At 33.6% G+C, this 13828-nt stretch overlaps 1 protein-coding gene across 2 annotated transcripts; it reads left to right on the top strand.

Moving 5' to 3' along the window:
• Window positions 1-2444: 2444 nt before the first annotated feature.
• LOC111906896 (AT-rich interactive domain-containing protein 4) lies at window positions 2445-7945 on the top strand. 2 transcript variants are annotated; one of them, XM_023902684.3, is made up of 15 exons: window positions 2445-3499; window positions 3579-3774; window positions 3853-4023; window positions 4131-4184; window positions 4270-4358; window positions 4464-4794; window positions 4873-4904; window positions 5015-5150; window positions 5249-5422; window positions 5509-6108; window positions 6197-6334; window positions 6416-6514; window positions 6598-6698; window positions 7211-7301; window positions 7573-7945. In XM_023902684.3, the coding sequence occupies exons 2-15, from the start codon at window positions 3625-3627 to the stop codon at window positions 7669-7671; spliced, it is 2265 nt and encodes a 754-aa protein (XP_023758452.1). In that variant the 5' UTR covers window positions 2445-3499; window positions 3579-3624; the 3' UTR covers window positions 7672-7945. The 2 variants fall into 2 exon arrangements, with proteins under 2 accessions (XP_023758452.1, XP_023758453.1); XM_023902685.3 differs by having other exon boundaries at window positions 2446-3495.
• The last annotated feature ends 5883 nt before the right edge of the window (window positions 7946-13828 follow it).

Genomic DNA, 13828 nt, shown 5'->3' on the forward strand with positions numbered 1-13828 from the left:
TATATGAAGAGTATAAGATGAGCCTGAGAAGAGGCTAAGAAAGATAGAATAGATATATGATTGATAAGAATAACAGTGTGTGATATACGAGAATGAGAGAATAGAATGCTAAGGTATGAGAAGAAATGGAAGAAAATAGATAGATTTAATGAGACAAGAAAGATTGTCAGTCTATGCCTTGAGAAGAAGAGTTTAAATGTAGAGCATGAGATAGAATAAAAGAAGAAAGATTATAGTATGAAATATGGGAAGAGTAGATGAACATGAAAATAAAAATAATATAACTCACCAAACATTGTTGTCAGATGTTGTAGAGATGTTTCATGTTTTATAAGTTCACGAAATAGTTGTGGTACAAGAGAAGAAGATAAGAGCACAAGGAGTTATATTAGAAGTAATTTTATTTGTTTGTATATTCCTTACTACTTTAATTTATATGTAAGATTTTATTGTAAACCCGAAGGTAACCTTGAGTGTTTAAATTTTAATAGAATTTCACACTTGTTAGAAAACTCTGATAATCCCCTAGTTAATTAGATGATAGAAATTTGGGTCGTTACACTTGAACTTAAGGTTTGAGATTTTAAATTATTAAGCTGTTACGACGGAAAAAGTTGGAAACTTTATCCATCGAGTTATCAGAATGATTCAGATATGAAAAGTTAAGGTTTGATCTGTAAGGATTAAGCACTTAATGGAGTTGGTTTTCTACTAGAGGAAACGCGACACATACAAGGATGGTCCGCACCACGGTTACACGTTGCAATCACATCTATTTTGTTGGGTAGTGTCTTCAGCGTAAACATAGTTTTTGGTCGCTGCATAGACAAGGTTTTTGGTCGCAGCGTATAGGCATTTGACCGTTGAATTTTTGACAAATTTGTCTTTTGGTCAAACGTGGATGTTTTGAGTTATAGACTGAGGTTTGAGTCTATGTTGGTTTAGGTAGTTCGTGTAGTTGATTTTTTGAGACTTTGAGTAGTGGATCCAACTCTTGATTCATGTGAGTCTTCTCATTATATTATAGGATAATGGGTGTCATGTTATGCTTGTTATCTTTGTGACTATTGCATGTTGGTTTATATGCTTGTTAGACTGAGCTTATTGGGTTAGGTCTGTTTATCTGGAATTGGGATCGGCCCAAATGTATGTGTGTTGGGTTGGGTCTGCAAGATTGAAACATAACTGTTGGGCTAGGCCCGTTATCTGGTATGATATGTGGTATATTTTGAAAGTCACTAAGGGTTGTGTTTACAATTTTAAGTTTAAATATTTAAACTACTTCTTATAGCAAGGGGAATGACACAACATGATTGCATTGTATTTTCTATTATGTTTTAATGACCTTCCTCATTCTTGATTTTATAACTCTAATTAGATGATGTTTGAAACAAACGGTCGATTACTCTTTTGAGACTTTGAGTAGTGGATCCAACTCTTGATTCATGTGAGTCTTCTCACTATATTATAGGATACTGGGTGTCATGTTATGCTTGTTATCTTTGTGACTATTGCATGTTGGTTTATATGCTTGTTAGACTGAGCTTATTGGGTTAGGTCCGTTTATCTGGAATTGGGATCGACCCAAATGTATGTGTGTTGGGTTGGGTCTGCAAGATTGAAACATAACCGTTGGGCTAGGCCCGTTATCTGGTATGATATGTGGTATATTCTGAAACTCATTAAGGGCTGTGTTTACAATTTTAAGTTTAAATATTTAAACTACTTCTTATAGCAAGGGGAATGACACAACATAATTGCATTGTATTTTCTATTATGTTTTAATGACCTTCCTCATTCTTGATTTTATAACTCTAATTAGATGATGTTTGAAACAAACGGTCGATTACTCTTTTGAGAATTAAGTTAATTTAGTTTTTACCTAAAATTTAAATGAAAATTTTGGGTTGAAATTTGGAACATTACACATATAATTTTCATTTGCTTTGTTTATTTGACTCTTTGTTAGATTTTAATAAAAAACAAAGTATTTTCTTTTTGAAATTCCAAAATTGTTCTAAAAGTTTTGGAATTTTTTTCTATTAACTTCTTAAATAAAACTTAGTTAATTTAAAACATAATCAGTTAATCAAAAAGTCACTATATTTTGAATAAATATCATATAAGATCGTTATGCATTCCAAAAATCATTATATTTTAAATAAATATCACAAAAATCATTATATTTTAGATTGTTTTTTAAAATAATTTTGAGAGAAAATAATGTCACCATATGAATGATCTAATTAATTGTGAATTATAATTATAATAAACTAATAAAAATGTCCAATTTAAGACAATACCAAAATCACTAACTTTTATAAAAACTTGATGATTTCTTTGGAATCAAAACAATTCAAAAGTATAAATATCCCAAAATAAAAGTTATCAATAAAATGGAACGAACCAACAAATTTGCACCGGTATTAAAAGCCGAAATTAGTCATCACTAAGGTATGGGAACACACGAAAAGGTAAGAAGCGAAACCGGCCTTACTAGTATAAAGGTGCACAACAATGGTGGAAAATTTTGGTTTCAGTGTTCGAAATCCATTTCAAACAATCAAAACCAACTTCTCACAACCTAATCGCGATTGAGAAAGGAAAGAAGGCGTTGAGTTTAGGAAAGTAAGTGCATCGGCCATGAACAGAGTAATCATATCTTCTGGCAACGAACATGATTCCATAATCAATCGGGACACTAACGATTGGTGCAATGATGCTGTTGTTAATACCCTTAAACCTGCTTTCTGGGTATACGCATCATTCATGATCATCAACCAAAGATAGAACTAACAAATGGAAATTTACAACAAGCCAGAAAAAGTTCTGGGTGTCTATAATCTGGGAAGAGTCGTCTATCTACAAAATACAAATCCCAGTTCGCATTGGTTTTGATTCATGGATCGTTGTTCATAAAGCTCACAATAACAGCGGGGTTTTAATCGATATCGAATTCAAAAGCTTATGTAAAACATGTTCTTCCTTTTATCTATATCTATTTCTTGAAACAGTTGCTTAAGTTCTTGCGATCGATTTTATGTAATTTTGTTATGAAGTTTTTGGTTTTGAGTTTGAGGTGGTGTGATGATTTGATTTGATGATTGGGAGTTGAGTAATGTAATTGTCACTGCACCAAAGCCTGACAGCGGCTCCTATTTAACAAAGTAAGAATTTTTTATTTAATTTTTTTGGTTTTGATTAAAACGGAGTCTGGAATGGATAGAGAGGGTTTTTATAGAGTCATAGAAAGATGTAGAGATTCTTTACTAGACACGATTTTTTTTCTCTTTTTCTATTAATTCCAAATTTTAATTTGGGTGGGTGAGGGTTGATTTTTTAAGGACTAGGGTTTCCATTCTTTACTTTACTCATCTATTTGGGAGCCCCTTTTCGCGATTTGGAGTTCAAGAACATCTCTAATAGGGTACGATTCGACGATCTTTCTTCAAATCTCCATCTGGGTTCATCGATTTCTTCAAATTTCTCATCTGGGTCGGTCAGTTTTTCGAATTTCTCGTCTCTTCTTCGTTGATTTATCGATTTTAAAGTTATGAATTGGATTTGCTGTTGTGTAGAAGGTCTATTGCACGCATCATTCTGCTAGGGTTCATGTATTAGAAGATGTTTCATGCTCAAGGAACTGCAAAACACACCTGTTGCATGCTGGCAGTTTTATCTGGGAGAAATTCAAATAATAACAACGATTATGATGCTCATCGCACTGCCTTCAATTTCCCCTTTCCTGAGATCACTTCTTCCGGACGTTTAGAGGTACAATACATCATGCTCTACTTCATTCCATAACTGATTTAAGCTAATTTCTTCTTCTACTCAAATCCCCAAATGCAGGTTCAAACATTAAACAATCCTACCACCGACGAATTCCGTAAGGTTCTGGATTCTGTACAACCAAACATCGTTTATTTTCAAGGAGAAAGGCTTCCAAACGATGAAGTTGGATCTCTATGGGAAGGTGCTGAAGACTTACCCGGACTCTTCGGTTCGTATTTGCCCACAACAGTACGTAAAACTTGAAACATTCAACTTATTTCATACAAAATCTGCATTTCAATGTATTTTTCCTTTCATCATCTCTGCGATCTCATTCTCTTCCAACATTAATACAGGTCTATTTAGAATTCCCAGATGGTGAAGAAGTAGCAGAAACACTCCACTCAAAGGCAATCAACAAAATCCCACAACTAAATCATCATTTTCGTTATAAACTGGTTGCCTAAAATGTTAACGATTCATTCATCTCAACAGGGGATTCCTTATGTGATATATTGGAAGCACTCCTTTTCATGTTATGCAGCTTGCCATTTTCGTCATGCACTATTTTCAGTCGTACAAAGGTAAACTTAAAACTTATAATTTATAAATTCTAAACATATGAAATCTTTCTATCATGTTGTTTAATTCCATATCCTCTTTTTTTATTTCTCCTTTTCAAATGTCAGTTCATCTAGCCATACATGGGATGCATTCCACCTGGCACATTCATCTTTCAGACTATATTGTGTAAGAAACAACCTCGTTGGTCAATCTGAAAAAGTCAACATCAAATTGGGTCCATGTCTTCTTGGTGATCCACCAAAGATCAATGTCCCCCCTCCTGAAGCACCAGGGGGTGAAGATGACGAAGAGAAATACCCTGAGGACCTTCCTGCAATTAAAATATATGATGATGATGTGAATGTAAGGCTTCTTGTTTGTGGATCTACATCCAATTTGGATGCTTCTTTATTGGAACCTTTAGAAGATGGACTTAATGCCCTATTAAGTATTGAAGTAAGTATACTCTAAACCAAATTACAAAAATACCCTTTTAACTCGGGTAACAAATTACTAATGCTAGTTATCTTTCAGATGCGTGGGTGTAAACTTCACAATCGAGTTAGGTGTGTAATATCAAATTACAAAAACACCCTTTATTATGATTTATGAATTTAAAAAATAGGGATTCAAATTTTAATTTTTTGTAAAAAAATTACATGATGATGTCATGCAGTGCACTTCCTCCACCCCTCCAGGCTGGCACATTTTCAAGAGGTGTTGTCACAATGAGATGTGACATTTCAACTTGTAGCTCTGCATATATCTCACTTTTAGTGTCTGGAAGTGCACAGACATGTTTTGATGATCAGGTAATGATCAAAATAGCAACATACTTTCAATACATTTTGTAAAAGTTACAATAATTCATCTCATTTCTGTAAATTACATGTTTGTTTTTTGTTTTCAGCTTTTGGAGAATCATATAAAAAGTGAAGTCATTGAAAAAACTCAATTAGTTCAAGCAATATCAAACTTTGAAGAAAATAAGGTTTCTTTATCTGAGCCTCGTGGGTCTGCTTCAATAGCTTGTGGGGCCACAGTATTTGAAGTTTCAATGAAAGTCCCTTTATGGGCTTCACAGGTTTTTACTATATTTACATATTCACCCCTTTCTTTTCTTTTCTTGTTTGACACTAAAACAGATTGTTTATTTATTTATTTCTTTAGGTTTTGAGGCAATTAGCACCAGATGTTTCATACAGAAGTTTTGTTGCACTTGGTGTTGCAAGTGTTCAAGGGTTAGCAGTTGCTTCATTTGAAAAAGATGATGCAAACCGATTACTTTTTTTTAGTAAAAATCAAGAAAACAATTCCCATTTGAACATAATCACCCCTCCAATTCCTACATGGATGAAACACCCGCTTCCAAGTAGAAAAAGATCCTTCACAAATCAAGAAATGGGTCCCGGTGTTCGTGTTAATAATAATGGTCTGATTCCGGGGATCAAAGGAATGGAATCAGTAAACGGGAATGTAATCAGACAGAAACCAAAAGTGGCTGCATTGAGGCCAATTCCACACATTCGCCACCAAAAAATGTTACCTTTTGCTGGGATTTCAGAGGTTAATGGACATGAGTTTGGAGGACAAGTGAAGACAAATGTTTCATTAGCACCCTCCAACAAACACAATAGTGCAGGATCAGCCCCTGTGACTCATCGGAAGTCATTATCTAGCTCTTATCAAGCAAAACAGTTAATTTCATTAAACCCCCTTCCATTAAAGAAACATGGTTGTGATAGAAGTCCAATTCATGTTTGTTCTGAGGTAAAAACATGACAATGCATTGTGTTATTAAGGGTAAAAAAGGTAAAATACATTCCCTTGTTTAATGGTTTTTTTTGTATTCTTGTAGGAGGAGTTTTTGAAGGATGTGATGCAGTTCTTGATACTTCGAGGGCATAATCGTCTTATTCCTCAAGGTGGACTTGCTGAGTTTCCTGATGCAATACTCAATGCAAAGCGTTTGGATCTTTATAATTTATATAGAGAGGTGAGTTTTCGAAGTGTATCTATAGTTTTGAGATGATGTAAATGTTGAAGAAGATAAATTTACCTTTTTGCCCTTGTTTAGGTGGTTTCAAGAGGTGGCTTTCATGTTGGCAATGGAATCAATTGGAAAGGGCAGGTTTTTTCAAAGATGCGAAACCACACAGTTACCAATAGAATGACGGTAATACCCTTTTCTTCTCAAACTTGGTTTTTGTCAGTGATTTTGTGGGTCCCATTTATTTATGTGGTTTGTTTTGTTGATAGGGTGTTGGAAATACACTTAAGAGACATTATGAAACGTATCTTTTGGAATATGAATTGGCACATGATGATGTGGATGGGGAGTGCTGCTTGTTGTGCCACAGGTCATTAAAATTTCTTGTTACTTTCTTGTTTATGATGGAATGGAATTGTTCATTCCATTGGAATAACAAGAAAAAAGCTGTTTGTTTCGACTGATGGAATGGAATGGAATCAACTATTCTTGAAAGAATATGCAATTCCTTGCATTTTGTTAATCTTCATTCCTTAGCCAAGACTTTTCTTTTATAACATACTGATTTTTTTCATGATTTTAAATAGTATTTTCATTCTCTAACTAGAAAGTATATTTTTGAGCTTTTATTATGTTCAATAATTTATCTTTGTAAATAAGTTCATTTGAGTTAAAACTTAAAACTAATTATTGTATTTACATATTATATAAAGACTTAAAAAAGAGTCATGTGAAAAGTCATTCAATTCCATGACGATGGAATGTAATGAGTCATTCCATTACCTTTGTTTATTCCATTCCATCCAACCAATTAGACTCTTATATATATAAGTCTGCTAATATTAAAAGTCTTTTTTTTTTTTTTTTAAAACTCTTAAACAGTAGTGCAGCTGGGGATTGGGTTAACTGTGGGATATGCGGTGAGTGGGCCCATTTTGGTTGTGATAGAAGGCAGGGTCTTGGTGCATTTAAGGTATGGTTTCTTTTTATCGAGTAAATTACATTTTTGGTCCTTGAGTTTATTCACTAATTGCAGTTTTGCTCTAAAATATTTTCTCTTGCAATTTTGGTGCCTATTATCAATTTTGGTCCATGATATCGTTAAAAAGTAGTATTTTCAGTAGCAAGAGGAAACCATTTGGGACAAAAACGGAAAGTTTTGAACAAACCCAGGGACCAAAAGTGTAAATTAGTGTGAATTATGGAATCAATGTTACATTGTTTTTCTTTATACGCTTTTGCAGGATTATGCGAAGACAGATGGATTAGAGTACATATGTCCTCAATGCAGCATCTCTAACTTTAAGAAAAAATTACCCAAAACGCCCAATGGATATTCTTGAACAATTGAAACGATTCTTACTTGTAACTTTTTTTCTTTTACTTTTTTTTTGCTCTTGTTTTTCTAGGGTATGTTTGTAGTATGTCTACATGGGGTTTAAAAACCCATTTGTTATGAGGAAGATAGGAGAAGGGGAGTGGATTGGTTGGTTTAATGAGGGGTATTCGTGTAATATATGTATATTTTTGGGCATATTTACCATTTTGTAGCAGTTGTAGTAGTATCTCATATCATGTTTCTTAATTCTTATATAATAGTGCATGTATTTTAGCTAATCTCAAATTGTCCATGGGTTTAATGAGGTGTCATTCTCTTTTAATAGCATGTATACGAATGAAATGAATATTGAAATAATCTTTTAACTTTCGATTACATACGAAATATTGATACATATAATGAGTATTTTACATTACTTCAGAGATTCGGGTTGGACCTTATAAGATTTTAGGCTAATATTTTTAGAACTTTCAATTGCATTGGATATTTCATGAAGAAAAACATCACCATCTTCAAAGTGTTTGTCACACATACGATCGGCTTTGTGCTCCTTATTGTTAAGTGATATATTAATCACTTTACTTTCCAACTTATAAATATAGCTACACGTTTTAATAAATATATAATCACTAAATTAGTAGATTGAAAATTGATTGTTGTGTTTGCAATTAGCTTAAATAGTAATATTAGGAGCTTTCCAAGTCCTTTATATGACATCCAATTTTTTTTTTCTTATAATTATGAGACACAATGGAAAATGGATGAAAATGCATATGTAACATTACGATTTGGTATCTAAAATATACTATTTGATGAGTTTTATGCTTACTTATGGAAAATAAGTGGGTAAACATGTTAGTACAAGAATAGGGTTAAAAACCAAAGTATAGTGCTATTCTACAAGAGAGGAGAAGATTTATTTATTTATTCATTTACTAGGTGTGAGACCTATGTATTACATGGGTTAATTTAAAAGAAAAAATAAATACAAAATTCTAAACATTTGAGAAGTATGGATTTATAAGAAAAGTGATAAAATATTGAATTATAAAAATTAAAATGTTTTTTTTCTCTTGTAAATTTAAACAAATAATTTAGATAAATAAATAAAGAAAATTAATGAATCTTTAATTTAATAAATTTGAAATTAGAAAGAAAGTTCATTAATGAAATTGATATGCATTTATTATTGCATTTAAATATTATTTAGAATTTAATAAAATAAAAACTCATAAACTGACATGTGGAATAAAAGTTAATTTAAAATAACCACAAAATTACATTTGGCAAAATAAATGACAATGTGACATGTGGCAAAAAGATCTTTATTTATTAGGGAGGATTTTGTACTCGGAGAACAAGAACCGTGAATACAACGTGCTATCATACTAAAAAATAAAATCTCAATAAAACTAAAACCTCAATTAATCACTTAAATATACCATATGAACCCTCTAATTTTAATCTCATGAAATGGCTCTGATTTTTTTTTTTTCTCATAAAAACATTAATGTAGCACTTATATTTATAAGTAAATGAAAATTAGTATAAACAAAATCAAATTCTAGTGAATAATGGATAATTTCATATACAAATAACTGTTAAAACTCGATAATGAGATGCATTGAATTTGGTAGAGTTTATTGTGTTTGCTCCCCTTAAGTCAGTCATAAAAGTCTACAATGCCATACGACCTAATGTAGTGAGCATTAATGGGAGACTTATTTGTTTCCAAGGTTGTCATGAAAGGTATCGATAAAGAAATGACAAAGTACATTAACGAAGACTTATTTCTTTACCCATTAGTTTTGGTGGTCTTGGTTGTACTTAGGATGTGTTTGACGCGCCATTGCTAGTTAATAAGCTACCTTATTTTTCGAGGTTTTTAAGTTGTCATATTTGGCAAGCCAAAAAGTAGCTTATCGGCTAACTTATAAGCTAGCTTTTTAAAAAGCTACTTAGGCTATGTTTGGCGCTCTACATATTTTTCGAGCTTTTTTATGTTGTCGTGTTTGGTAAGCCAAAAAGTAGCTGATAAGCTAGCTTATAAGCTAGCTTTTTGAAAAGCTACTTAGACTAGCTTTTTAGGAGTTTTTTTTTTTTTAAAATTTTTCAAATACACCCCTTAATTAATTATAGAAACACATATTCTTACATGTCATTTTATGTAATTTTATATATTTCAGCTAGCTTTTCAGCTAGTTTTACCAAACGTTATTTTTTATCAGCTAGCTTTTCAGCTATCAGCTAGCTTTTTATTTAACAGCTAGCTTTTCAGCCATCAGCTAGCTTTTCAACTAACAGCTAGCTTTTCAGCTAGTCCGCCAAACATAGCCTTAAACTAGCTTTTTAGGAGCTTTTTAAAATTTTCCAAATATACCCCTTAGTTAATTATAGAAACACATTCTTTTTAAATCTCCTATTATGTCATTTTATATTTTTCAACTAGCTTTTCAACAAGTTTTACCAAACAACATTTTTAATCAACTAGCTTGTCATTTAACAGCTAGCTTTTCAGCTATCAGCTAGTATGCCAAACATAGCCTTAGTGGTGGAGGTTTCCTCATATGCTTTTGTGGCCTTTAGGGCATAATCTTGGGTGTTACACGATCACATCTTATGGGATAGTGACCTATATGGTATGTATTTTGATTATGTTTATGCATTGAATTGTCTTCATGATATGATTTTAAGCTTCGAATTTGGCGGCTTTACTAACAAAACACCCCCTCCTTTTCAAAAGCCCAACATGTATTGATGAGTGCTATTTTTAGTAAAATTGCCTAGGATTTTGGGAGCATACTTTGACATGATTGTTAGACAAAAGTCAATTTTTGAGTGTCAACGACTACTACATGCTCATTTATTTTCTTTTGGTTATCCCTATTGATGGTTCATCCTAACATATGTATCTAGTGGAGTATCACATTATCCTTATGTATTGCCTCATAATTTCTACTATTTTTCAGTGATGGGATATGTATGGTTTGTTACAAGGCATGTTTGAAGTCTTTTAGGGAGCATGTTGTACATTATAGAAAGCTCCAACCTTTCAAGTACCAACATAATATGGTTAGAGATGTTCTTTATGTCTTATTTAGGGGTGATAGGGTTTCCACTAAGAAATAAGCACTGGTAAGCTTCCTGACTATCCCATTGGAAGGAAGAACAACACTCAGGCTGGCTGACATCTTGGATTTTGGATGGGCAGGAGAGAGACACAAATGTATGGATCTAACACGGGTTTCCCATCCCGTAGGCTTGAGGAGTAGGGGTTTCATTATGTGACAAACTGCTTTAAAAGTTGTTTCATACAAAGTAACTAAACATGAGAAAGAATGCATAGATAATCAATAAACGTTTATATCATTCACATTTGATACATTTGGTTTTCTTGCATCAGATATGTGGAGCTCCCAGTAGAGTCAAATGTTATGGATATCGTTTTTTTAAATTTTTTTGCTATTCAAAAATGGTTATTGATGCAACTTGGTCGTTTCCTTCCATCTTGACGTGAAACTCTTTTAAATAAAACTTGTTGGGCATAATAGTTCTTTTATGATTGATAATATAAAAAAGACAAAAATTCACAAATGGTCCTAATGTTTTTCAAAAATCAAGACCAAAATTTTCATTTTTGATTATTAATAAAACATAGTTATCAAATCATCACATAAAATCATAAGTCATTGTACCTCAAAACATCATAATCATCTGTCAAATATATCAGAGTAAAAACATCCCAGACTAAACAAAATGGTGTGTGCACTGCAGTCATCCCGAGCTCTTCCTCTTGCTACCGGAAGTACCTGAAACCAAAACTGAAAATTGTAAGGACGAAGCTTAGCGAGTCTCCCCAAAACTACCACATACTATATATGTAATAACATAATCTCATAATAATATAACATGGTCCTTGCTCGCTACATCGGGCCCGACCCGACATCGAACAATGTCCGACATCGAGCAAAGCTCGGTATACATATCAACAAATACACATAAATATAATCAAATAACATAAACATATAAACATACCTCGGGCCCCGCCCGACATCGGATCGAAATCCGAAAGCATACAAACATTTCTCGGGCTTTGCCCGACATCAGACCGAAGTCCGGAAACATATAAAACAAGCACATGCAAGAATCACGAAGATATCAAGCATACAAACATTCCTCGTGCTTTCCCCGACATCGTACCGAAGTCCGGAAACATATAACACAAGTACATGCAATAATCACGAAGACATCAAGCATACAAACATTCCTCGGGCTTTCCCCAGCATCGGACCGAAGTCCGGAAACATATAAACCTACAACGGGCACTGCCTGGCATCGGACCTTACTCCGGAATATACTAACACACATAAACAGGCCGACATTAGTGCCTTCAACCCGTTCCTACAGGAGGAAACTCACCTCGCAAAGCTGAATGCCGAATCTCACGATAATGAATCTCTAACGACTTCCCCAACGATTCTCCGAGTTGTCATTACTAACATAATACTTAGTCAAAATCCAATAATCCTTAGATATCATTTCATACCCAAAACCCCTTCACGGGTCAACCTTGGTTAAGGTCCAGGCCAAAGTCAATGTCAAGTCAAAGTCAAAGTCAACACTCTGAGTTGACCCAACTTGTCGAGTCATCCTCTAACTCGTCGAGTTTCCATGCTTCTTAGAATCATGATAAAACGAATCAACTCGTCGAGTCCTTCCTTAGACTCATTGAGTTCTTCCTTTTACAGAACCGGGACAATTCGACCCAACTCGCCGAGTTCCTCTATGAACTCATCGAGTTCCATGGTCTGCTGCTCCCTCTCAATGGATTAAGTCACTAATCTTCAGATCTAAGCTCCATACTTCAGATATAGACTGGAAATGTCCTTATAAAGGTAAAGTTTCCAACTTTACCCGTTAATACCCTTCCTTAAGATATTTAGCTCAAACCTTGACTCTAAAAGATCTAGATCTTGATCTAAAAGCCATCAATACTTTAAGATAGGGTGTACAAACAGAGATCTGGACCTTAGAGACTAGATGAACGTGTAAAGCCTTCAACTTTCTCTTAATGCATGGCCCTTTGGAGCTTAAAAGGTCAAAATGGTAGTCTAAAGGTTGCATAGGGATTCTATGGCCATAAAGTTTGCACCTTTATGGCATGAAAGCCCTTCAAGACCCTAGATCTTAAAGGTTATTCACTTGGGACGTCCATTTCTGAAGGATCAAGATATTTGGACCAAAAACCCAATAAAAGTGTTAAGAAAGAGATCTAAGCAATCATTTGGCAAGTTTGAGATTTGCTTACCAAAAAGTGATGAGGATGGGGTGAAGTTTTTGGATCTACAAACTCCTTCTTGAGTCCTCAAGCTTCTTCTTCTTCCACAAGCTTTAAACACACAAAACTCTCTCAAGGATGGCTCACAAACTCACACAATGCATTAGGGTTTAAAGATTTAGGGTTTGGGACTTGGAGGCTGGAAATGAGGCCAACACCTTAGGGTTAAGGTGTTTAAATAGGGTGCAAAACCCTGAAATTAGGGTTTCATTCTGCCAGTCTTACTTGTCAAGTTGAGGCTCTCAACTCGTCGAGTAGACTTCACAACCCGCGTCCCACTCCATTCCTACTCGACGAGTTTGGGGCCTCCAACTCGTCGAGTTTGTATATAAAAGTGAATAAAGTTTTGAATTAAATACATACCAGGAACTAGACGTTTTATTTTTCATAATATAGTCCTTATGAAACTTTTTTTGGGGTGAATGATCCCTTTAGAGCAAACCTTGCACACTAGTGATCATTCTGATGAATGTCCGTTAGGTGGATCCGTTAAGTTGAATAAATTTTAGATAATGTCCATTTTTGCGACTCAATGAAACTTCGCCTAAGAATCATTTCTACCATTTTTTGAAATTTAGCCTAAGGATCATTTGTGTAATTTCGCCCAAGGACCGTTTGTGAAATTTTAAAGAAATCTATTAAATCTTATATTAATTACTATAAATCAAATAAAAAGTAAAAAAATAAAACATTGAAAATGTAATATTATACAAATAAAAAGTTAAAACTTACGAATTTTAATCATCATGCAAATATATTTTGTTTAATATATAAATAATTTTGTTTTCTAAACTTTATCTAAATATTCAAACTACAATACATC

This window comes from Lactuca sativa, chromosome 4 (assembly GCF_002870075.4).
Source record: "Lactuca sativa cultivar Salinas chromosome 4, Lsat_Salinas_v11, whole genome shotgun sequence".
In the NCBI taxonomy this organism is placed as follows: domain Eukaryota; kingdom Viridiplantae; phylum Streptophyta; class Magnoliopsida; order Asterales; family Asteraceae; genus Lactuca; species Lactuca sativa.